General features: G+C 42.9%; 1 protein-coding gene across 1 annotated transcript in view; it reads left to right on the top strand.

The window, feature by feature from the left end:
• The window catches only part of LOC109878808 (transmembrane protein 132C), a 196,731-nt gene that overhangs the window by 166,390 nt on the left and 3,183 nt on the right, over positions 1-27,158 (top strand). The window contains exons 5-8 of the mRNA XM_020471017.2: positions 6,857-7,000; positions 14,776-14,984; positions 23,693-23,966; positions 26,752-26,943. Of these exons, the coding sequence (XP_020326606.2) occupies positions 6,857-7,000; positions 14,776-14,984; positions 23,693-23,966; positions 26,752-26,943 (819 nt within the window). The remainder of the gene's footprint in view (positions 1-6,856; positions 7,001-14,775; positions 14,985-23,692; positions 23,967-26,751; positions 26,944-27,158) is intronic.

Raw genomic sequence — 27,158 nt, 5'->3', positions numbered from 1 at the left:
TTGTTTGCTTCCTTTTGAATCTGGCCTTTTATTATAACCATATGTACCACTCATTATGAATTTAACTGGCAATCAGCTCATACAATTTTCTGTACTGAACAGACATGATGTTGTAAACTGACAGGAATGGGCAGAACAGGTGAGGAATAATGAGAAGTTGTTGGAAAGAAGGATGCACATAACCATGGTTATGATGAGTACTGTACTGTTGAAGAGTTGTGTGTCAAGTGTGAAGCACTGACATATATAGTGATACCTCTCCAACTGAAATTATATTGTGCATCACTAGCATACGCTACATTATCTTATTCACAGGGGGAGCCAGGAGCCTCTTCTTAGGCCAAATGATCCCATTTAAAATAGTTGCATACTACGGTACTTCCAGGGAGATTGATCCAAACTTACACACTGTCATATTGATGTAGAGGAATCAGTTTCCCAACCTACACAAACATCTATACCATGTCATATTCATACTTATAAAGCATACTTCTGCCCACCCTACACAAACATCTATACCATGTCATATTCATACTTATAAAGCATACTTCTACATCCTTTACCTCAAGCTCTGCATTCTGACAGTTAGAATTAGAACAAAGCAAGCAACTTGACAGACATATCAAAATGATTCTGTTCTTCTCCAAAAATATATTAACCCTTTTTGTTCCTTGTTTTCCTTTTAAGGAATACAGCCATTGTCAGCAGTGAGTTCTGTGTTTTCCAGGAAATGACCAACTCTCTCTATAATGCCCCTGAATTAAGTCAAGATAAATTAAATGTAATACCACCAGCCAAATGAGGCCTCCCTCGTGATAGCTGTGTTTAATTTCCGACACCAATAGACCGTGGCCATGGGATTACCAGCATGCTCTCTCATTAGACCTCTGTTCCCAGGCTGGCACTCACTGAAAGATCTCCACTATCAAAGCAGCCATTGAATCCAGCAGCACTTCCCACCTTGTCTCCCCTGTACTGGCCTGTGGAAGAGAGACAAAGAGGGAGAGAGAGTTGGCTTGGTCTCAGGTGGAGAGAAAGAGAGAGAACAGAGAGACCCTCATTAAAAGGCAGAGTTCATTTTACAAACATCCCCAACGTTGTCATGCAGTGATATATCGTCATGTGTTCCCCTCTCCTCCACCATACTTACTTCCTCCCAATTTAAAGCCCTTTGGACTGAGAGAGAGGAAGAGACACTGGGAACTACACAGAGAGGAGAGTACAGTGGGTGAAAGGATGTGTCTCTCTTAGCCTGCTTAATAGCATCCTGACACAGTTTGACACTCATTTTATGCCTGGATCATATTCATCATCATGTTATTCTGCTCGTATCATTTTCTCTGGTCACAAATAATGTGAAAAGTAGAAAACACTTATTTCAGAGAAGTGGGTTATCTAGTCACTCAAATTTCTTGACTGTTGAAGAACTGTCACATTTGAAGTGCACATTCTGTCTCATTCAACCATCACATGCTCATGTTGAAAATATATAATGAGTGGCCCAGTATTATAATACAGTTATCAATCAAATGTAACATATTAGGGATTAAGCTGGGTTTAAAACTGCCACAGTGGTGTGTTGACATTAATAAGTATATATACAGTACCAGTCAAAAGTTTGGACACACCTACTCATGCAAGGGTTTTTCTTTAGTTTTACAGTGTAGAAAAATAGTGAGAACATCAAAACTATGAAATAACACATGGAATCATGTAGTAACCAAAAAAAGTGTTAAACAAATCGAAATGTATTCTATATTTGAGATTCTTCAAAGTAGCCACCCTTTGCCTTGATGACAGCCTTGCACACTCTTGTCAATCTCTCAACCAGCTTCATGGGGTGGAATGGATTTCAATTAACAGGTGTGCCTTGTTAAAAGTACATTTGTGGAATTTCTTTCCTTCTTAATGCATTTGAGCCAATCAATTGTGTTGTGACAAGGTAGGGGTGGTTTACAAAAGATAGTCCTATTTGGTCCATATTATTGCAAGAACAGCTCAAATTGTCACGCGGAATGACGCTGGAGAGAAGAAGCAGGTACGGGGAGTAAAACATTTCATTATAACAGACAGAGGCAAGACAGGAACAGCGTCAGAAACCAATTCAAAAAACCAAAACAATACAATGCAGCAGTGGGGAACAGAGCAGGGAACAGACAAATATAGGGGAGGAAATAACAGGTGATAAGTGAGTCCAGGTGAGTGCAATAACGCTGAAGCGAGTGACAAGGGAGGACAGGTGTGAGTGATGATGGCAGGAGTGTGTGATGCAGGGTAATCTGGCGCCCTCAAGCGCCAGGGGAAGGGATGAGCGGGAGCAGACGTGACACAAGTAAGCAAAGAGAAACAACAGTCCATCATTACTTTAAGACAGTCAATACGGAAAATGTCAAGAACGTTTCTTCAAGTGCAGTCACAAAACATCAAATCAAATTTGATTTGTCATATGCACCGAGTACAACAGGTGTAGACCTTACAGTGAAATACAAGCCCTTAACCAACAATGCAGTTTTAAGAAAAATACCATTTTTTTTTTTTTTTAAAGTAACAAATAATTAAAGAGCAGCAGTAAAATAACAAGAGCGAGGCTATATACAGGGGGTACTGGTACAGAGTCAATATGCGGGGGCACCCGTTAGTCAAGGAAATTGAGGTAATATGTACATGCAGGTAGAGTTATTAAAATGACTATGCATAGATAATAACAGAGAGTAGCAGCAGTGTAAAAGGGGGGGCTATGCAAATAGTCTGGGTAGTCATTTGATTAGATGTTCAGGAGTCTTATGGCATGAGGGTAGAAGCTGTTTAGAAGCCTCTTGGACTTGATGCTCCGTACCACTTGCCATGCGGTAGCAGAAAGAACAATCTATGACTAGGGGGGCTGGACTCTTTCACAATTTTTAGGGCCTTCCTCTGACACTGCCTGGCATAGAGGACCTGGCTAGCAGGAAGCTTGGCCCCAGTAAAAAAACCATTTAGCAATATGATGAAACTGGATTTCTTGAGGACCGCAACAGGAAAGGAAGACCCAGAGTTACCTCTGCTGCAGAAGATACGTTCATTTGAGTTACCAGCCTCAAAAATTGCAGCCCAAATAAATGCTTCACAGAGTTAACAGACACATCTCAACATCAACTGTCCAGAGGAGACTGCGTGAATCAGACCTTCATGGTCAAATTACTGCACAGGAACCACCACTAAAGGACACCAATAAGAAGAAGAGACTTGCTTGGGCCAAGAAACACTAGCAATGGACATTAGACTGGTGGAAATCTGTCCTTTGGTCTGATGAGGCCAAATTGGAGATTTTTGGTTCCAACCGCAATGTCTTTGTGAGACGCAAAGTAGGTGAACAGATGATCTCTGCATGTGTGGTTCCCAATGTGAAGCATGGAGAAGGAGGTGTGATGGTGTGAGGGTGTTTTGGTGGTGACACTGTCAGTGATTTAATTAGAATTCAAGGCACACTTAACCAGCATGGCTACCACAGCATTCTGCAGTGATACGCCAAATAATCTGGTTTGCGATTAGTGGGACAATCATTTGTTTTTCAACAGGACAATGACCCAACACACCTCCAGGCTGTGTAAGGGCTATTTGACCAAGAAGGAGAGTGATGGAGTGCTGCATCAGATGACCTAGCCTCCACAATAACTTGACCTCAACCAAATTTAGATGGTTTGTGATGAGTTGGACCGCAAAGTGAAGGAAAAGCAGACAGGTTCTCAGCATATCTGGAAACTCCTTCAAGACTGTTGGATAAGCATTCCCAGTGAAGCTGGTTGTGTGTGCAAAGCTGTCATCAAGGCAAAGGGTGGCTACTTTGAAGAATTTAAAATCTAAAATATATTTTGATTTGTTAAACACTTTTTTGGTTACTACATGATTCCATGTGTTATTTCATCGTTTTGATGTCTTCACTATTATTCTACAATGTAGAAAATAGTCAAAAATGAATGAGTAGGTGTGTCCAAACTGTTGACTGGTACTGTATATCCACAACAGACGTGTGTTTACATCTCTCCTCTCTCTCTCTCTCTCTCTCTCTCTCTCTCTCTCTCTTCTCTTCTCTTCTCTCCTCTTTCTTCTCTCTCTCTCTCTCTCTCTCTCTCTCTCTCTCTCTCTCTCTCTCTCTCTCTCTCTCTCTTCTCTTCTCTTCTCTCCTCTTCTCTTCTCTCCTCTCTCTCTCTCTCTCTCTCGCTCTCTCTCTCTCTTGCCACACCAGTGCTTTATCAATAATACAAGCCTTCCAAATCCATGGCTCAACAGTGTGCTAGACCTGCTCTAGTGGGAGCACTGGCCAAGTTTCCTGGGTTAGAATGTGGATGTTTTAGGGAAAACAGAGGCAGATGTGGTGAGCGGATCACTAGCCTGTAGGCTGGGACAGCATTTGGAGCTTGGCTGGCTGCTTCTCATGCTGGCTGCTTCTCATGCTGGCTGTGTCACTCTGGCTGACACCATAAATCTCACTTATTTTCAGATCCAAGCCAGACGCAGGCAAGAATTATGGTCCAGACAACATTGCCAGGCAGCGACTGCACCGTGCTGAATGCTAACAGAGAACCGCATGATAAACTGGGCAGCCACTTCTCCTACACGTTACAGGGCAAAGGCTGAAAAACACTCTCAATCTGTGTGGCTGAGACAGGGCTGATTGGCTATCAAATAGAGTTCAGAACTGGTAGCTATTTGCTCCTGGGTCGCAGAACAACACATATCAAGGCCATGTGAGGTAGTCGCTCAAAATAAGTGGGTTGTAGGTATCTGGTTTCTCAGGTACAAGAGTGACAGAAATGTATCCCATACTTAAAAAGTCTAACTTTCCCAGTCAGGTGGTAGCATTACTAGTTAATAGAGTAATCATTCCTATACTACAGGAATCTGGCTCATATTTCCCTATGACCTCTGTCCCATACAGACTCAGCTTTAAGTAACTCTCCTATTGTGCACCAATGCTCTCCGTTTTGCATTAAATTGCGCTGTCTGTGTGTGGCTGGCTGTGTGTGGCTGGCTGTGTGGGCCATTGAAGCATCTCTGTGAGATTCCACTGTGGCTTATTACTGCCAGGACCTGCTCTCTCGCTTCTCCTGCTGGTTCCAGCCTGCTGGGTCACTTCCAGCCTCCGTAATGCTCTGTGTTTCACCGAGTATCAACCATTTACCTCATCATCTATTATAAAAGACCCTCTGGAAATGGAGGAATCCCAGCAGGGACAGAATTAATTTACTGCAGCCCCTAATTTAGGGGATTTGAATCAAAGTCAGCAAAGTCAGAATCTATATGATTCTATATGCTATATAACAATGTTACAGTCTATAAAAAATATAATGAAAAGACATTTGAAGATAGTGCCACATTATTGATTTTGTGAGTCCTTGGTATTTTTTGTCTCAACCAATAATGATTTCACTCCAAAGCCTGAATGGACTGGTAATTGACGCTTACAAACGTCCATGCTCCTTTTAACAGAACTTAATCCCCCTTTTCTCTCTTTTTTTCCAATGCCTCTTATTCACAAGCACACAAACACAAGTGAAAGTCTTAAGGAGCAGTGTACAAATCCATGTGTTTTCCCCTCATGCAGAGAAAGGGCAATGTTGACAGGAAGTCAAACACACAGCAGATAGAGCCTGTCACAAGGTGTCAGTATTAGTGATATGAAAGGATAGAGACGTCGTTTTAGAATTAGGTTAATATCCATACCTAAATTCTGCATAATGTCATGCCGTCGTCAAAGCATTTGAGAGCCAAGTCTTCAATGCAGCTTTAACTGAGCAAAGTAAAGAGGGCCGCTCAGTTTCTGCCCATTGTAAAGCCCTTTCAAAGCCAAACCATTGAAATGATTGTGAACCTCTTTATAGAGGTTTCACAGTAGCAATTAAACAAGACGACCTTGCTTGGTATGACCTTTTTCACTCTATAGGATTCGATTGTCATGTGGGTTCCTCAATAGAGCAAAGAGCAGACAGTCCTCAATGACTTAAAGGCTGTGTACTTTGGCTCCAAGGCATTTCTAGTGGTGGTTCAGCTTATTTAGCCGTCTAATTGAAATTGAGATGTAGTGAATGGCTATAACAGACAATGTAATGTACATGTCTGGCTAAGACAGGAAAGCCTTTCCCGGGCCTATCTTAATTGAACCAAGTATATCTTCTGACAGTGTGATGGCTGTGTAATGAAAGGTTAAGAGCTCTATTGGGAGTAATGAACCCCTGCCGATCCTCTTTCTCTACTAGGGTTCCCATTCACTAACAGTACTAAGGTCAGACACAGCTGCCCACTCACTAATAGTACTGAGCTTGCTTCTCTACCCAGAGCTGTGAACTCACTAACAGTAATGATTCAAAAGCGGTGTTCGTTCTAGAGCTGTCCACCTAGTAGCAGTGCTGATTCTGGAGCTGTCTACTCCACAGCCGTCCACTCAGTAATGGTGCTGATTCTGGAGCTGTCTACTCCACAGCCGTCCACTCAGTAATGGTGCTGATTCTGGAGCTGTCTACTCCACAGCCGTCCACTCAGTTTATGGTGCTGATTCTGGAGCTGTCCATTTTAGAGATGTTCACTCTGTAATCATGCTGATTCTAGAGCTGTCCACTCATTAATGGTGCTTATTCTGGAGCTGTCCACTCTAGAGCTGTCCACTCAGTAATGGTGCTGATTCTAGAGCTGTCCATTCAGTAATGGTGATGATTCTAGAGCTGTCCATTCAGTAGTGGTGATGATTCTAAAACTGTCCATGGTGCTGTTGTAGAGCTGTCCACTCAGTAACGGTTCTGATTGTGCAGCTGTTCTTCTCCTTAGTGTATTCTGATATTACCTTGTGTTTGACTGTGATGGTCCCCTGTCTCTCTCTCAGGACACAGAGATCCTGAACACGGCCGTGTTGACAGGGAGGACGGTGGCTGTCCCGGTGAAGGTGGTGACCATCGGAGCAGACGGCACGGTCACTGACGTCTCAGAGGCAGTGGACTGTCGCTCCACAGATGAAGATGTGGTCAAGGTCAGTCAGGGGAAAATAATCCAAAAGAAATTATTCGAGTCATAAACAACAAAAATCTATATTATCAAACTTATAATAAATGTTTTTCTAAGCCTCATTCTTGCATTGAAGTATTTCAATATGTTTCTCTTCTCACTAGCAGTGTAATTTTGAAACATTGTCGCTCAAATTACCATAACATTTCAAGTAATTTATGTGCATATTGAGTTTGGATATGGTAAGAAAATATTGCTGTTAGAAAATGTGGCAGCATGTTTGCATGAGCGTCATGCAATTTTATTTATATTTTTTACATGTCGGTATTATTTGAGTGTGCAGATGTCTTAATTGAATTCCAGTGACCAGTGTTTAGTGACCAGTGTTTAGTGACCAATCTTTAGTGACCAGTGTTTAGTGACCAGTGTTTAGTGAGTGAGATGGGATTCTAGCTCATGGAAGGTGGAGCATATTGAAGAATGGTCAAGTGCAGTTGCATGGTCATTTATTGTTGTATTGACTGTAGTCTGAGCCTTACTCATTGCCAGTTGCAAGAAGTGACAAAACTCAAGTATGTTTAGAATAATGTATTTGTATTTCATTTTTCATTCATCCAAACTCTTTTCAGTCTTCAGACTTTGGATATTGACTTAATTCCACACATAACACTGCTTTGAAGCACTGTGTTTTTAATGTGTTCACATACAGTGGGGCAAAAAAGTATATAGTCAGCCACCAATTGTGCAAGTTCTCCCACTTAAAAAGATGACAGAGGCCTGTAATTTTCATCATAGGTACACTTCAACTATGACAAACAAAATGAGAAAAAAAATCCAGAAAATCACATTGTAGGATTTTTAATGAATTTATTTGCAAATTATGGTGGAAAATAAACTTTTGTTATTGACCAAATACTTATCTCAATACTTTGTTATATACCCTTTGTTGGCAATGACAGAGGTCAAATGTTTTCTCTAAGTCTTCACAAGGTTTTCACACACTGTTGCTGGTATTTTGGCCCATTCCTCCATGCAGATCTCCTCTAGAGCAGTGATGTTTTGGGGCTGTTGCTGGGCAACACGAACTTTCAACTCCCTCCAAAGATTTTCTATGGGGTTGAGATCTGGAGAATGGCTAGGCCACTCCAGGACCTTGAAATGCTTCTTACGAAGCCACTCCTTCGTTGCCCGGGCGGTGTGTTCGGGATCATTGTCATGCTGAAAGACCCAGCCACGTTTCATCTTCAATGCCCTTGCTGTTGGAAGTTTTCACTCAAAATCTCACGATACATGGCCCCATTCATTCTTTCCTTTACACGGATCAGTCGTCCTGGTCCCTTTGCAGAAAAACAGCCCCAAAGCATGATGTTTCCACCGCCATGCTTCACAGTAGGTATGGTGTTCTTTGGATGCAACTCAGCATTCTTTGTCCACCAAACACGACGAGTTGAGTTTTTACCAAAAAGTTATATTTTGGTTTCATCTGACCATATGACATTCTCCCAATCTTCTTCTGGATCATCCAAATGCTCTCTAGCAAACTTCAGACAGGCCTGGACATGTACTGGCTTCAGCAGGGGGACACGTCTGGCACTGCAGGATTTGAGTCCCTGGCGGCGTAGTGTGTTACTGATGGTAGGCTTTGTTACTTTGGTCCCAGCTCTCTGCAGGTCATTCACTAGGTCCCCCCGTGTGGTTCTGGGATTTTTGATCACCGTTCTTGTTTTCATTTTGATCCCACGGGTGAGATCTTGCGTGGAGCCCCAGATCGAGGGAGATTATCAGTGGTCTTGTATGTCTTCCATTTCCTAATAATTGCTCCCACAGTTGATTTCTTCAAACCAAGCTGCTTACCTATTGCAGATTCAGTCTTCCCAGCCTGGTGCAGGTCTACAATTTTGTTTCTGGTGTCCTTTGACAGCTCTTTGGTCTTGGCCATAGTGGAGTTTGGAGTGTGACTGTTTGAGCTTGTGGACAGGTGTCTTTTATACTGATAACAAGTTCAAACAGGTGTCATTAATACAGGTAACGAGTGGAGGACAGAGGAGCCTCTTAAAGAACAAGTTACAGGTCTGTGAGAGCCAGAAATCTAGCTTGTTTGTAGGTGACCAAATACTTATTTTCCACCATAATTTGCAAATAAATTCATAAAAAATCCTACAATGTGATTTTCTGGATGTTTTTTTTCTCATTTTGTCTGTCATAGTTGAAGTGTCCCTATGATGAAAATTACAGGCCTCTCTCATCTTTTTAAGTGGGAGAACTTGGTGGCTGACTAAATACTTTTTTGCCCCACTGTAGTTTAATTATAATCTAGCTACTGACATGTGACAAATAGGCACACATTATTTTCATTTGCACAGCAGTAAAGACAGAACAATAGGGGTGCATATAGGTGTGCCTGATTATGCAACAACTAAGACACTGGGAGTTATTTCTTTGAACTAAATAGGATTGAATGAGAGCAAATATGTAATGATTGACAATATACATGGCATTTTGGCCTTGCAAAGAATTGTACGTTCAAGCTTACAGTATGTTAAATCAATAAACAAATCCGGAACAGACAAGAAAACTCTCTATTTTTAGAGTGTGTGTTTTCAGATTTAAGCCCCAAGACAGAATACACAGAAAAAGAAAGCATTTAATAGGAAAACATCAATGACAGGTCGCTTGAGTTTTCTTTTCTTTTCCGTGACTCTCTCAAACCAAGGGCACACTACACAAAACACAACACCAAGCCCAGAACAGTACAGTGGGATTCAGGCAGAGCCTCCACATCAATGGCTCACTTCTGTTCTCGGAGAAATCCTCCTCCTGACTCACAGTGACTGGTTCATTATCAATGGAATGGCTAACTCTCCAGAACACCAACTGGAGTAGAGACAGAGCCTTCAATCTGTCCACAGTCTGTTTCCCATCCTAACTGGCTGAGCTGTCAACAGACAGGTCCATTATGTGCCAAAGGCTCTGTCAGTTGATGTCAGTTTCCCTCTCTTTGAACATGTCATGAAGATGAAGATGAATTCAGCCAGGGAGACAAAAACCTGGGCCATCCTAATTACAGGCACATTTATTATTAAGACATCCAATAGAGCTTCCTATAAGCCCAGTATGATAGTGTTAACTGACCATTGTAAAGAAAGAGGTAGCTACTCTGTTTACTCTGATGAGCTACAGGGAGGATGGAATTTTGGCCTTGTTTTTACACTCCACATCTAAAAGATGATTTTCTTAAAGTGTGTGTTCGAGGAAACTTTTTCCGTCGACTACTCTACCACATTAGCATTGTGTTGTCGGCTATAGTTAGAAAACTGAAGACCCTCCACAACAGAGTGATTTTCTGAGAAAAGGAACAACCGCATATAAAGAGGTTGCTGATACAGGATGCCTGTGCTTTGAGTAGAAATACACGTGTTTAATGTATAAACCGGTTGGGTGAAGAAGAGCTAGATTGTGTCAGTTCATTTCTAGTCATGAGTGTAAACATAACTACTTCATGTAATTTGGGCCTGGGGAATTGAAGGCAGTGTTAAGTAAACACAGGGTGCCACATCACCTGAATAATGAATCACTGTGCTCATTTCCTGCTGCTTTATTCACTCTGTAGCTTTATAATTACACTGAATCCTTTTAAAAGGATGCCTCATCTGACATTCTCCCTTAACCCCCGCTAGAGAATAACGCTACTTAAAAACAGATCTGTGTTGACAGGTACAGGCAAAAATGTGGCCATATTATCATTTTTTGCATATTTGTATACATACGTTTTTGGGGTGCATGGCTTTGACAGGCCTGCAAAAGGACTGATGAGACCCAATGTAGGCAAACGTGCCAGCCAGTAAAGAGAGTAGCGTATGTGAGCGGCCCACACTCTCCCCTGGTTCCAGATCAGTTCGGTGTCCCACTCTGTGCAGTATTTGTGGGTACACTGAGGTTATTAGTCCGACAGTAGTTGAGTTACCCTCTCCAGGAGGTGTTAGGCATTCTGCTCTGCAGAACGTGTGATGTTTGGGTTCTGTGTGTCCCCTCTCTCAGCCAGCCTCTGGCATCACTCATTGAAGATACTGGTGAGGGAAATGATTGCTCACATTCAATCACTGTAGCTCCTCTGCTAGACCTAGCGTCTACACAAACCGCCCATGTAGGTTTAGATTTTTTTAAATGTTGACGAAACAAACGCAGGGAGCATGAAATCTTGCACCTCACCATGCACACGCTAGTCTAGGGTACATATTCTCACTTTGAATTACACGGTGAGAACTAAAAAGAGTAGGAGAGAGCAAAGGAGACAGAATTGTCATCACAAATACCATTCCCTTTATCAGGCTGCCGTGATTGGTCTGACTCCATTGCTGTAACTACCCTTTGTTCATCCTTTGGCTTTACTCTGACAATCATGTATGTGGTATTTATGTGCTATTCTTCTCTATCGCCTCCTGCTTGAGAATGCTCAGATGAACCCAATGTTGTACTAGTTAACCCCGTTTAATCCATATCTCTGTCATCCATAAAGCTACAAACTATAGGTTGAGTCAGTGCAGAAGTACTATGACAGATGAGATCTGGGGTATCAATCCTCCTCTCCCAGCTCCACTGAGCGCTGCTGTCACCACTAGAACCACTGCACTCAGGATAAATGATAGCTGTATAGACCAGTTCTCAGGAAAGCAACATCATCACTCATTCTTGTTTTCTCCACCTCTGATCTGTGTAGCGTGAAAGATACAAAATGTTTGGGACATTCTACATGTAACACAATAGCCTTGGTGTGAAAGTGAAACCAATAAAACTCTCAATCCCAGACCTGAAACATTATGTCTAATAACAGTCCTGGTCTTTAAGTGAAGGCATTTTTCATGAAGAGCACAAGTTAATTTAGATTGCCATTTCAGGTGCTTCACTCAATAAATTCTTATGAATTTAAGCACTTGTCTTTGAAGGGAGGGATCTGATTTACGTGGATTCCTGGTCTGTTTATTGCCATGTAGATGGGTTCCTCCAACCAGGTAGGGGGCACAGGAGGATTCACGGGTGCCCCTAGGTGCTGTGCTGATATGAGTGGCACGGCTGATGTGGACCGTGGGCTGCTTAATTGATTCCGTCAAGCCAACTCCTATATTCAACACCTAGGCCTGCCCACCGTCATGCTTCTCCAATCCCATCCCTCATATCTACCACTGATTGTATCTGTCTGGCGAGTCGTTCATTTCCTGGGCTAGATCCCGAGACAGCCTTAATGTCCTCCGTAAGTATTCTCCCGTTAGCTGCCTAATGTGTCTGATTAATGTGCCTCTGGATCCTCCTGGATGTTTATGATATCTTGAGGGATGAGTGTGACAGAGACTGTATAACTCACAGTGAAGTGGTCGCTTCCCTCCAGTCTTCTACAATACCAGCCTTCCCGTGTCAGCCTACTGAGGAGGAGGATGGTGAGTGTGTATGTTAAAGTATTGATTGTGAGTTAAGATGACTGATAATGTGCCACTGGGGGCCAGTGTTAGTCCGTGTAATGTGTTAGGATGGCTGGACTTCATCTACCATGTCCTCCATAATGGTTTCTGCTCAGATTATTGTGAATTAGAGAAGATGCAGCAGGCAGTTACTGTCAGGTGCCATAGTGTTGTATGTGAATCAATCCCAGCACTCAGACAAGCTGTTAGGACATGTTGCTGTCCTCCACACTCACCCCTGACAGATGTAGGTTTAATATAATATCGCAGACAGTGATTATCTTTGCGGCCAAAGCACTGCTGTGAATCATAAAGCGTTGCATTGTGTGTGTGTGGGTGGGTGAGTGGGGGGGTACATCAAATGGCACTTGAAGAAATGTTGCTTAGTGTCATTTTGTTTATCAGTGATGTTACAACCGTGATGTGATGTGCAGACCTGTTGTAAAGTTTCAACTCTAGGGAAATGGCTTTGACATTGTCTGTCGAAGGCACTTTACTCCCGAGAGAGAGAGAGAGAGAGAGAGAGAGAGAGAGAGAGAGAGAGAGAGAGAGAGAGAGAGAGAGAGAGAGAGGATGAGAGAGAGAGAGAGAGAGAGAGAGAGAGAGAGAGAGAGAGAGAGAGAGAGAGAGAGAGAGAGAGAGAGAGAGAGAGAGAGAGAGAGAGAGAGCGGGGTGAAGAGAACAATAGAGCCTGATAAGAAGTGAGGACTCCTTTGACATCTTTATCAGTCCAAACAGACTCACACATCAAGCTCTGACAGAGCAGAATCCGCTCAGTCTGTTGTGAAGAAGCAGAGTTTTAATAACTTTATTAGAAACCAGTAGCAATACAGCAATGCTGCCAGTCTTGGCAATAAAACAATTACATCATCATCATCCTCTTCATTATTTGTGCCATTATAAGTTGTAGAAATAGTAGTCCTAATATGTATTGGTTTAATACAGAATTAATATTCCCCAGACCAGGAAGAAACAATAAGACATAGTGTGGTGGGTTCACCTTACAAAGCTTCCTATTGCAGATGTAGAAAACTACAGCAGCATGCTGAGCGAAGATATCCAGTGGTAAGAAATCCATTTCAGAATTGAAGTCTAAAGCAGTCCTTTGAAGGAAGCTCTGATAGTTGACTGTAGCCCTTGGGCTGCCCTACAGTGTACCCCAGACCTCCTTAGAAGGATTCATGTCAGGGAGAGCAAATAAGTAACAAAGGCTTGAAACCCAGAAAGGCTTGTGCTTTTGTTTGGTGAAAGTGAGGGAAGGACATGAGCAACAACAGGAGACATGGAGCATTGAGCAGGTGGGAGTCTGGGGTTCTAAAGCTGCCTCAGACGAGCAGTGATGTAGGGAGAGGAGAGTTCGGGAAGAGCTGGGTATCTGTCACACAATCCCTTTTCCTTGAAGACACACTGTACGTTCTGTGAATGATGATTGCTTATTCATCTCTTATATCTGGCAATAAAGAAGCAACTTGGAAATGGGAAAATATATTTTATGATTTCATCTCAATTCACCTCATTGAAGTAGTAAACTGTTAACGGGAGCTTTCTCAAAATACCTGCTTTCAAAATAGATCAATTCCCTACTCTGTATGCTTTTAGAAGTGTGTGAGTGTGTGTATGTTTGTGGCTGGGCAGGTGTGTGTGTGTGTGGGGGGGGGGGGGGGGGGGGGGGGTGTTCGATGCACTCCTGTAACTGCCGGCCACCCCTCTGAAGGCCCTTTGAGGTTTTGTGTGTATTTGTGGTGCTACATGGCTACATCATAGGGCTTTAAGAGAGGGAGGCTGGGTGTGGATCAAAGAGTAGTTGCTAGTGAAGGAGCGGGGTCAGCCAGCTAAAGCAATGAGGAGCTGTGGAGCCCTGCATCTTTCAATGGCATGCAATTGGCCCAGTGATTAGCTCTAAAAAGGCCATTTATGAAACAGATGATTTTGAGTTTGTTATGTTATCAGCGGAGACCTGCCTTCCTCTCTCTAGCTGCCATCTGTTGGTGCTGCATTTAGCCCCTGGGCATATCTAGGTCATCTAGGAGGCTGCATTGCAACCCTCTATCCACACATTCAAAGATGTGCCCCTGCCCTCTTCTCTCCTTTTGTAGTTGGGAATAAATAGAGGGGATGGCAATAAATAACGCTTTATCTGGCCTATAGTGCATCTCATTCTGTAAGGGTCGAGATAAAATACATCCTGCAGTATAGTACAGTACAGCACAGTTTGGAAAGTGTGTGTGCGTGCCAGCATTGTCCGTTGAGTTGGGTTTGGCTGGTCCGGATGGTGCGGCTTTGTCTGGGTATCTCCTTGTGATACTTACACATGCTTCTCTCCCCCTCCTCTCCTATTCCTGTCCAGGTGTCAGACAGGTGTGACTATGTGTTTGTGAATGGGAAGGAGATGAAGGGCAAGGTGGGGATGATGGTGAACTTCACCTACAGCTACCTGAGTGCTCAGCTGGAGATGAACGTGTGGATCCCACGGCTGCCCCTCCAGATCGAGGTGTCTGACACAGAGCTCAGCCAGATCAAGGGGTGGAGGGTGCCCCTCATGGCAAGCAGCCAAAGGTATGTGTCCCTCTTCCCCTTCCATAGAATCACATAGGCTCTTATTCATGCATGCTTTCCTAGCCAGATAAGTGGACAGAACATGGGAAATGGGGATGATTGAAAGACATGCACAACAGCTCTTATCGTAGACATAAGATACCTTGTTCTGCACTTTGTATGAACACAATGAATATATAAATGCCTGCCATATTTATCTCCAGCCAACGTGATTTTCTGGCAGTATAGGATCTTGTTGTGTGCTATTGACAAATACATAATTTGTGTCCAAGTTGACATCAATTTAAAACGTCTTAGTTATTAAGTCCCCATATGGGGATGCCAAAACGTCCCACCTGTTTGCTCTCTGTTTCGACTCTCTAAGAGGAGCTGAATTGAAGTGTGAGGTTTCAGATCCCACATTTGCATAGGGAGTGACGTGTCATGTTTTCTGGCCTATCCAGACAAAGAATAAAATGATCTCTTCCACTGAGCGAGTGAGCTCAGCTTGAGAGACAGCAAATGAACGGTGACCGTCTAGCGAGTCCAGACATTGATGTTTCATCTCACTGGGATATTCTCAGCTGGATTTAGAGCTGTCAACATGAAAAAAATAGTAAATAATTTCATTTAATTTAAATAAGAGCACTTTCTCTTGATCACCTGCTTAAAGCTGAAGTTGCAAGGAGTTTGCACACATTTTAATGTTGTCTTTGTACCGCTCAGTGGACGCTTAGGAGACAATTAGCTGTCAACAGTTATATCAAATAGTGCCAATACTGTCACTAAGTATGATCATATTTATTTGACAGTTATAAGAAATGTGACATTTTATTGTAAGTCATTTATAATTTGTTTGTTACTATATTTAGAAAGCACTTCAGTAATTTCAAGCCTTATTGACAAACTTTTGTTGTATAGGAAAAAAAACATGCTTGAGCTTGTGTCCTCAAAAGTTAGTACACCGACAGCAATTTATTTGAAAAAATACCAGAAAGGTGAGTTCCCGAGCTTTCTAAAGCTATGCAACATTACCAGTTATTGTTTATAGCTATCATAAAAAAATGATTATGTTTGAGTATATCTATTTAGGCAGAAATCTAAATGTTGTCCTATCATTCAACTTGAAGTGAATTGAATGACCCTGTACCAGCGCCTCCTGCCCCTCTGTATTAAGTATATTCTCCTGTGTGTAGTATTGTGTACAGTGGGAGCTCTGATCACACTGACTGTATTGGATTGCCATCATGGTGGGCTCACACAGGGTAATGAGGGCTGTGTTGTGCTGGACACAACTACCATGGTTGCTTCTGGCTCACTGCAGAGCCTGACATTATTAGAGCTGTCTGAAGGTCACCCCTCTCTCCTCCGAGGCCTCGTCTCCAATAGCACCTTACCCACCATTCTGCTGGCCTCACACTCTTTGACACCCATCAATGGAGGGAGCAGACATAGGTCAACATACTATAATTAGTACTGGACATGTTCACTATTGGACCTGGTTTGAGTCCCCTCTCTCACCTGCCAGCCTGGACATGAAGGCGTCTGGCTCCTTTATAATTAGCTGTTATCTTATTCAACATTTTCACTAACTGAGGTGAGAGGCATATAGTTTGGATTTGTGGGGGCTTGTTGTGTTATGTTGTTTTCCTATTGTGTGTTGGTATGCCCCTATCAGCAGGGACAGTCCATTTCTGTTGTACTTGTTGATGAGTGTGTTTGGTCTGGCATGGAAGCTGACAGACCGCTGGGAGTTTGTTTCCTCCCTCTCCTCCTCTCATCTTTGTTTATCAGGGAATAACAGGCGTAACCTTGCAAAATAGCGGGGTGACTGGTGACGAGAGCGGGCACCGGGCACCCGTCCACAGTCCAAGGAACCCACAGAGCACGGGCCCATTCAGAGCCTCAATACCAAGAGAAGGGACCTGCCTTCGTCAGATAGGCTGCTAAGTGAGCCACAGAGACAAGACAGAGAGAGAGAGAGACCATTGGGATCCAGATTATGTGTGTCCAGGCCTGGGAGTGGGATGCTTGCCAGAATGCTAGCTCCACAGTCTTGCATTTGCGGGGTTTGCCTCCCCCTCCCAGCAGCCCCAATCAAAACATGGACAATATAAGTGTTTACAGGCAGGCACATGAATGAATTCCCCTCGCTCAGGGATACAAGTGTGCTCTCTGTGAGGGATGTGCAACATGTCATGATGATTTTCTTCTCATGGCAATGTTTCCTTTGTTCCGGGACCGGGTAGCGTTTGTGAAGGGTTCTTATGTTCTGTTTTAAGAACATCTGCATGTTTCTTATTATATAAGTGAGTGTATGTTGTCCTCAAATGCTGAACTTGCCAAAACAATGTCACTAACTGTCCTCTTTCGACATTACAATTTGGACATGGTCTCTCCCCCGGAGATGTGTTGGCCAGAGAACTGATCTCTCTTGCCTGTCTGACTGCCTGCTCCCCGCCTGTCCTGGTCTGTCTCTCCCATTCTGGTACAGGTGCACTCGCCACTCTCTCTCTCCCCATAGTTTTGCTCACCTACATCATATTCATACATCACTGACTTCTTATTGATCTGCTGTTGGACTATTTGATTAGTGACTCTTAGGACAACAAATGAACATGTTGCTGTTGTTCATTTTGCTGTTGTCTACCCTTGGCTTTTACAATGTTGCCGATACTTTTCTAACCCATTGCTCTATGAATGACAAAATATATGACTGTTTCTCCCTCAAGTTTTGTGAGAAACCCCACGCTAGCTCCACAATGCACGTGAGAACTATACACATTTCTCCCAAACAATATGGGAGAAATCGGACTCTCGCGCTCACATGTCAGGACTGTTCTCTTGGTACTTAACCAGTCAGGACTATTCTCTTAGTACTCAACCATGTCTCTCGGTTTTACACATCTCCTGAAATATGTTACGTTAAAGATTCTGGTGACTATGGATTCTCGTTCAAGTGCTGTCTGTAAAATCCAAATGTTGTAACCCTCGACCTAGACTTGCCATTATCTTGCTGCTTCTATGGTCTGGAAATGTGCAATCTAACCCAGGTCCTGACATTCTTACCCCTGCCAAATTAAGTAGTCAGAGTGGCCTGAAGTTTTTGCATAAGAATGCAAGAAGTCTTCTGCCGAAGCTTGATTTTGTGAATATATTGATAAAAACTGCCGGCCATGATGTATTTATGCTTTCTGAAACCTGGCTACAAAAATCTATTACAGGCAAAAATAGTGGCATAAATGGTACAATGTTTTTCGTACAGATCATAAATTTGAGGGTGGTGTTGCTGTATACGTAAAAGACAAGTTCTCGGTGGTCATTCTGACTTCTGTTACTAAACTTAAGCAATTTGAATATCTGTCTTTGAACCTAAACCTTGGCTCATTTTTAAATATCGTTGTATCTTGTTGTTATAGACCTTTATCTGCTACTGTTGGCTCTCTGGATTGTATTTTCAAATTGTTATCACAGCATGTCAACTCTGAGTTTGTCTGGATGGGTGATCTGAATCAGGACTGGTTGACATCTAGCTCTGATCAACTCTAAATTCTATGCAATGCCTATAATCGCACTCAGATTGTCAACAGTATAACTAAGTTGAATATAAAATATCCTCTGAAATCCTCTTTGATTGATTTGATCTTAACCAATACTCCTCATCCTTTTAATGCTTCTGGTATTTTTGCAAATGACATAAGTGATCACTGTGCTATTGCCTGTGTGAGAGATGGTAAATTTCCTAAGAAATCTCCATGTCATTATGAAAAGAAACAGGAAGCGGTTTGATATTCAAGGTTTTATACATGATGTATCTAGCACTGAATGGAATAGAATGGAATTAATCCCTGATGTTGAACTACCCTTTTCCACAACACATTCCAGGATGTATGCAATAGTCCCTTTAAATAAATGCAGGATTAAAGGCAAAGAGAACCCTCGGTTTACTAAGGAACTTCCTAAAATCATAAGGGAACAATATGCTATGTGGGCTAAAGCTAGAGGGACTGCTTCGGCAGATTATTGGATGGCTTTTAAATGTCTTCGAAATATGGGTTTGGCTATGATCCATAAATTGAAAGCAGACCACTACCTGAAAACTACTTCAGATAATTTAAATAATCCATCCAAATTCTGGCAAGTAGTGAAGGGTTTGGAGTGCAAAAAAGATACACAGCTTCCCAAACAATTGTTGGTCGACACACAGATTGTAACTGAGAGAACTTCCATTCTGAAAGCCTTGAATCAGCATTTTTTTTTATAGATGCAGGCAGTTTATTTGAAAAGGCCAAAGGTATAATTGAGCCCCCTATGAATTTACCTGACACCCCTGTGCACCAGGTTCTCCTTTTCTTCCTTCTCTGTTTCAGAAGTGTGTAAAGCCCTGAAAGAAATTGTTGGAAAGAAGCCCCCTGGCCCTGATGAACTAGACCCCCACTTCCTGCACCTAGCTGCAGACATCATTGCTCCCCCTTAACATGTATTTTTAACCTCAAGCTTGATGTTAAGGAAATCTCCAAGTTATGGAAATCTGCTTCGTACTGCCTCTCCTGAAAGGTGGAGATCCTTCGCTACTTGACAACTTCAGCAACATTGAAGGTTTTAAATGAAATTCACTGTGCTCTTGACAAGGAGTTACATTGTGTGTCTGTCTTTATTGATTTGTCGAAGGCGTTTGACACCGTGGACCATGCTGTGTTAGTGCAAAGGTTAAAATGTTGTGGAATTACTGGTCATGCTCTATATTGGTTTATAAATTACCTATCAAATTGCACACAAAGTGTATTGGCAGATGGTTGTAAATCTGAGTTCATAGAGGTGTGCTCAGGTGTTCCGCAAGGTTCTATTTTTGGCCCCACTGTTGTTCATTGTGCATATCAACAACATTGGGGATCTTATTGAAACAGCGGATGTTCATTTTTATGCAGATGATACTGTTCTTTATTCAAGAGGTAGTAGTTTATCTTTAGCTTTTGAAAATGCCCAAAGAGCATTTAACATCATACAACTGAATCTGTATGATTTAAAGCTCAATCTAAATTTGTGTAAAATAAAATGCATGGTATTTTCAAATGCCAGGCATGTTACTAATCATGTCATTGCTACATTGGCTGGACATACTATAGCAAGTTATAGCAAGTTAAAGTGTACAAATATATGGGTGTGTAGGTTGATGATAAGCTGAGCTTCACTGTGCATGTATAGAACTTGATAAGGAAGTTCAAGCTGAGAATAGGTTTTTATTACCGGCATAAGGCTTGTTTTTCTTTGGAGGCCAGGAAGGAGCTGGTATGATGTACATTACTGGCGGTTCTAGATTTTAGTAATGTTATATATATATATGCAGGCCTCAACCACTACCCTGAGAGCACTTGATTCAGAGTATCATGCAGCCCTCGGGTTCATTACAAATCAAAAACGTCTAACACATCATTGTGATTTCTACAGCGCTGTGGCTGGTCATCATTGACCTTGCGTAGGCTTAAACACTGGTATACACTGATTTATAAGGCCATATTGGGTAAAATGCCATTTTAATGCCAGTTCTTTTTTAATCAGGTCGGTAAATTATGGTCCCATTCTCATTTGCTTCTAACAGTATAAAAAAATTTAACAGGTCATGGTAGAAAGAGTTTTAGTTACTCAGCTCCGTGGTACTGGAATTCTCTCCTGAACATTTAAAAATTTGATGATCTAGTTGGTGGAGTTTAAACACTTGATCGATGTGTATATCATAGAAGAGTGTAATTGTCTTTAGGACAGCTGTTTTTTAGTCAAGACTTTCGTGTTTTTTAACGTAATATGTAATTGTTGTTCTGTATGTGTGTTTATAGTTTTGTTAGTGTATGTAAGTTGTTTCGTCTGAAACGTTGTTCCCCCTGCTGCTATTGGACCAGGTCTCTCTTGGAAAAGAGATGTTGTCTAAATGAGAAAAACCTGTATGAATAAAGGTTAAAATATATATAAATAAATAAGTGGCTGGTAGTCTAGCAATTAAGAGCTCTTTCCCCAATCACTTCCTCACTCTGCACCAAGCACATCCTCCTACTGCCCCAATTCCATCCTCACACTGCCCAATCACATCCTCACACGGCCCCAAACACATCCTCTCTCTTCCCCAATCACTTCCTCACTCTGCACCAAGCACATCCTCCTACTGCCCCAATTCCATCCTCACACTGCCCAATCACATCCTCACACGGCCCCAAACACATCCTCTCTCTTCCCCAATCACATCCTCACTTTGCACCAATCACATCCTCACACTGTCCCAATCACATCCTCACACTGTCCCAATCACATCCCCACTCTGCTCCAATCACATCCTCCCACTCTGCCCCAAACACATCCTCCCACTCTGCCCCAAACACATCCTCCCACTCTATCCCAATCAAATCCCCCACTCTGCTCCAATCACATCCTCCCACTCTGCCCCAAACACATCCTCCCACTCTGCCCCAATCAAATTCCCCCACTCTGCCACAATCACATCCTCATACTGCCCCAATCACATCCTCACTCTCTGCCCATACTCTGACTAATCCTCTCGACTGGAGCTAGTCACTATCCAGACCCGGGTCCTAGGAGCTGGAAGACCCTCACTGTAGAGAGTATGAGTGGATGAAATTACAGTAATCTGTGAATAAATAAGATAAGCTGAACCATAACCACAGTTAAGTTGGAAATGTCACGCTACAGTGTAAAAAAAAAGGCAGACAGGCGTTTGCAGTTCTTTATTCACTTTTCTTTTCGTATTATTTCTTACTGAAGACTAATTCCTTGATTTCAGTGCTTGTGCATGTGAAATAACCCTCGTCCTGAAATCCCTCTTATCTTGTCAGTGGAAGTTCTGTGCCTTAACTCTACTACTCAAGGCTGATCTCTAACACTCTTAGCTCACGTCTTCATTGCCAGACCCTAAATAGAGACAATGAGAGAGGATAATCACAAGAATAACATTTCAAGTGAATAACTTCACTCTTTTCTCTCCCATCATGATGTCAAACCTTGTGTGTGTGTGTGTCCGTGCATGTGTGTATGTGTTTATGGCCAGACATGAGGTGATTAGGTGATGAGGCAGCAGGACAGGCGAAGCCCTGTGATTATTACACTGTTGACGGCTGTGAGATGTTACCCCACTCTTCCACCAAGGCACCTGCAAGTTCCTGGACATTTCTGGGGGGAATGGCACTAGCCCTCACCCTCTGATCCAACAGGTCCCAGACGTGCTCAATGGGATTGAGATCCGGGCTCTTCGCTGGGCATGGCAGAACACCAACATTCCTGTCTTGCAGGAAATCACGCACAGAACGAGCAGTATGGCTGGTGGCATTGTCATGGCGGAGGGTCATGTCAGGAAGAGCCTTCAGGAAGGGTACCACATCAGGGAGGAGGATGTCTTCCCTGTAATGTACAGAGTTGAGATGGCCTGCAATGACAACAAGCTCAGTCCGATGATGCTGTGACACACCGCCTCAGACGGACCCTCCACCTCCAAATCAATCCCGCTCCAGAGTACAGGCCTCGGTGTAATGCTCATTCCTTCAACGATAAACGTGGATCCGACCATCACCCCTGGTGAGACAAAACTGTGACTCGTCAGTGAAGAGCACTTTTTGCCAGTCCTGTCTGTTCCAGCAACGGTGGGTTTGTGCCCACAGGCTACGTTGTTGCTGGTGATGTCTGGTGAGGTCAGCTGTCCGTCCTGTCTCCCTGTAGTGCTGTCTTAGGCGTCTCACAGTACAGACATTGCAATTTATTGCCCTGGCCACATCTGCAGTCTTCATGCCTCCTTGCAGCATGCCTAAGGCACGTTCACGCAGATGAGCAGGGACGCTGGGCATCTTTCTTTTGGTGTTTTTCAGAGTCAGTAGAAAGGCCTCTAGTGTCCTAAGTTTTCATAACTGTGACTTTAATTACCTACCGTCTGTAATTCACAACCGTTCCACAGGTGCATGTTCATTAATTGTTTATGGTTCATTAAACAAGCATGGGAAACAGTGTTTAAACCCTTTACAATGAAAATATGTGAAAAAGGGACATTTCTTTTTTTGCCGAGTTTATTTATCTCACTAGAAGTGTGCTATGTATCTAGTGTGCTATGTGTGCTATGTATCTAGTGTGCTATGTGTGCTATGTATCTAGTGTGCTATGTGTGCTATGTATCTAGTGTGCTATGTGTGCTATGTATCTAGTGTGCTATGTGTGCTATGTATCTAGTGTGCTATGTGTGCTATGTATCTAGTGTGCTATGTGTGCTATGTATCTAGTGTGCTATGTGTGCTATGTATCTAGTGTGCTATGTGTGCTATGTATCTAGTGTGCTATGTGTGCTATGTATCTAGTGTGCTATGTGTGCTATGTATCTAGTGTGCTATGTGTGCTATGTATCTAGTGTGCTATGTGTGCTATGTATCTAGTGTGCTATGTGTGCTATGTATCTATGACATACAATTACTTGTTTAAAGCAACTTTACAGGTGAATTCCACGAAAGCAACATTTTAACCTTGTAAGCCTTGTTTTCACATTGCAATAAATATTCTCATTGAGACACAGTCCATTCTTTGAGAAGATGACTGGTTGCTTATGGCAACTTGAACGGGATTTGCTGTCAGTGGGTGGGTGTTAGATGTTCATGTTTCACTTAGTATGTTCATCTTAGACATGTCCAGTGTTGGGGTTAATTTAGGCTTTCATGTTAAAAGACTGCCTCTGTTTGTGATGGCAGGTCTGCGCGGGACAGTGATGATGAGGATGATGAAGACCGGAGAGTGAGGAGCTGCACGTTACAATACCAGAATGCCATGGTTCGAGTTTTGACACACTTTGTGGCCGAATCTACCAACCCACGTGGTCAGCCTGCCTTCATGCTAGGCAGTGATTGGCAGGTGGACATCACTGGGCTGGTGTGGGACTTCCTGAAGGTGGAGAACCCCCAGATAGCTAAGCTTCAGGACAGACGTATACTGGTGGGACTGGACATGGGGATGACCACCATCCAGGTACGCTGTATATCTGTGTGTTATAATCAGCAGTTTCCATTCAATGGCAGAGCAAAAATTAACAGAGCAAGTGAGTTAGGAATGAGTGAGGATGGAAGGAATTTGAAAATATAACCGTAAACATCCCTCTGTTTTAATAATAGGGCTGACAAATACCTTATAACAGTCAACTTAAGTCAGTTATAACAATGGGATGGGAGGAGATATCTATATTTTTGTTTCACCAACATTTTCCTTATCACTTTGTACAGTCAGCCAGGCAGGTTGTTATCAATGGTCCCATGTCCCCAGCTTTAGGCTGTGGTGACAGTAAATGGGGCCTCACTCTGGTGCAGAAAGAAAGGAGGTCATCTCTCACTAGCAGGGCCCCTTCATTTGTCAGCCTCCGCTGGCTAACTGGATAAACAGCAGTCCGTTAATGATGTCTGTGTGAGACTGATCAGCAGTCTGACAGTGTGGACTCATCCATCTGTCTGCAGGCAGACGTGCCCTCATCTCCACACTCATCCATACCCGTCCCCTGGCTCCCGCCTCCCGTTAGGCTGGGCACAGAGGAAAACACCCTCCAGCCCAACAGTGGAAAACAGCACGAGATGAGACAAAACTGTGAAAAACTTTCTGTTTGTCTGTCACACCGACTACCTCACAGAGAGCTGGTAATGGGTTTCTGTGAAAGATCTCATTTATTTTCAAAATGACATTAATGAAATTAGATTTGCACTAATTAGATTACCAGGAAAATTCCATTAACAGCTGAAATTAGCACTTGATTGGTCCTTGCCTACCTCCGTGTGAATGATGGTGGTTTTCTGTCCACACCAACATTTGATGAACATTTTATGAACAAACACACCTGACAGTGAATACTGGAAGGGCTTGTTCAGGTCACCCCAATTACTGACAAATAACTAAATATATATACTCATCATTGTAATTGGAAGCCAGCATAATGTTGGAAGGCATCAAGGTCAGAGCTGAGAATCACTGCAGGATTTGCAGAGCATCCTAAAATAATGTAATAACAGGCTCCCTACCTAAACAAGGTAATGTGGTTGTGAAGGTGATATTTGATGTCCACTCAGCCGTGAGCACATGAATATGAATGAGTGTGTGGCATTATACTCAGGGGTATACCAGCCTTTTATATACAGTGCATTCAGAAAGTGTTCAGACCCCTTGACTTTTTCCACATTTTGTTATGTTACAGCCTTATTCTAAATTTAAAAAACACTCATCTATCTCACACAATAATCCATAATGACAAAGCAAAAGCAGGTTTTTAGAAATGGTTGCAAATGTATAAAATACAAAAAACTGAAATATCACATTTACATAAGTATTCAGACCCTTTACTCAGTACTTTGTTGAAGCACCTTTGGCAGCGATTACAGCCTTGAGTCTTGTTGGGTATGACGCTACAAGCTTGGCACAAGTTCTGTCTGGTTGGATGGAGAGCATTGTTGCACCGCTATCTTCAGGTCTCTCCAGAGATGTTCGATCAAGTCCTGGCTGGACCACTCAAGGACATTTAGAGATTTGTCCCGAAGCCACACCTGCATTGTTTTGGCTGTGTGCGTGGGGTCGTTGTCCTGTTAGATGGTGAACCTTCACCCCCGGTCTGTGGTCCTGAGCGCTCTGGAGCAGGTTTTCATCAAGGATCTCTCTGTACTTTGCTCCATTTATCTTTCCCTCGATCCTGAGTAGTCTCCCAGTCCCTGCCGCTGAAAAGCATCCCAAAAGCATGATGCTGCCACCAACATGCTTCACCGTAGGGATATGCCAGGTTTCCTCCAGACGTGACGCTTGGCATTCAGGCCGAAGAGTTCAATCTTGGCTTCATCAGACAAGAGAATTTGACCAGAGAATTTTTCCTTTAGGTGCCTTTTGGCAAACTCCAAGCGGGCTGTCATGAGCCTTTTACTACGGAGTGGCTTCCGCCTGGCCACTCTACCACAAAGGCCTGATTGCAGAGATGGTTGTCCTTCTGGAAGGTTCTCCCATCTCCACAGAGGAACTCTGGAGCTCTGACAGAGTGACCATCATGTTCTTGGTCACCTCGATGACGAAGGAGCTTCTCAGTTTGCTCAAGTGGCTAGCTCTAGAAAGAGTCTTGGTGGTTCCAAACTTCTTCCATGTAATAATGATGGAGGCCACTGTGTTCTTGGGGACCTTCAATGCTGCAGAAATTTTTTGGTACCCTTCCCCAGATCTGTGCCTCGACACAATCCTGTCTCTGAGCACTATGAACAATTCCTTCAACCTCATGTCTTGGTTTTTGCTCTGACATGCACTGTCAACAGTGGGACCTTACATAGACAGGTGTGTGCCTTTCCAAATCATGTCCAATCAATTTAATTTACCACAGGTGGACTATAAACAAGTTCTTGAAAGTTATCAAGGATGATCAATGGAAACAGGATGCACCAGAGCTCAATTTCATGTGTCATAGGAAAGGGTCTGAATACTTATGTAAATAAGGTATTTCTGTTTTTTATATTTAATACATTATGGGTTATTGTGTGTAAAAAAAAATTACGTGACAAAATGTGGAAAAAGAGAAGGGGTCTGAATACTTTCTGAATGAACTGTATCTAATGAAATGTGTTGAAAGACCAGCTCACCTCACATCCCCTGTATATCAAAAGAGTTCAGGTTTGATGATGTTTGGGTAAATAATTTGTCCTCACAAGTAACTTGTTTCTTTCAAAGAGAATACTTTTTATGTCCCGCCCATAATCTGGATCCCAATGGTGTCTTTCTCTCTCTCTTGTGTGTACTGGCCCAGGTGCTGTCCCCCCTGTCTGACTCCATTCTGGCAGAGAAGACTGTGACGGTGGTAGATGACAAAGTGACCATCACAGAGCTGGGGGTGCAGCTGGTCACCGGCCTGGCTCTGTCCCTGCAGCTCAGCCCAGGAAGCAACAGGGCCATCCTCGCCACGGCAACCACACAGGAAGTGCTGCAGAGCCCCAAACAGGTCTGTTCAACATTCTGTATATCTTCAGAAACTACTGTCCTACTCGGTTAGTAGTCCCTTTGAGTAAGAGGGGGGATTTTACCACGGTGATGCAACAGTAACAATGTTAATTACTGTAGTTTATTTAATGTGAGCCATGACTGTTTTCATCCCATTTTACATAATTGCAGTCCTTTAATGTAAACATTTAGTAAGTACTGCAAACTGTGCGTGTG

Source organism: Oncorhynchus kisutch, linkage group LG3 (assembly GCF_002021735.2).
Source record: "Oncorhynchus kisutch isolate 150728-3 linkage group LG3, Okis_V2, whole genome shotgun sequence".
Taxonomy (NCBI): Eukaryota; Metazoa; Chordata; class Actinopteri; order Salmoniformes; family Salmonidae; genus Oncorhynchus; species Oncorhynchus kisutch.
The sequence above is the reverse complement of the archived record's forward strand: the minus strand, read 5'-3'. Positions and strand labels throughout refer to the sequence as shown.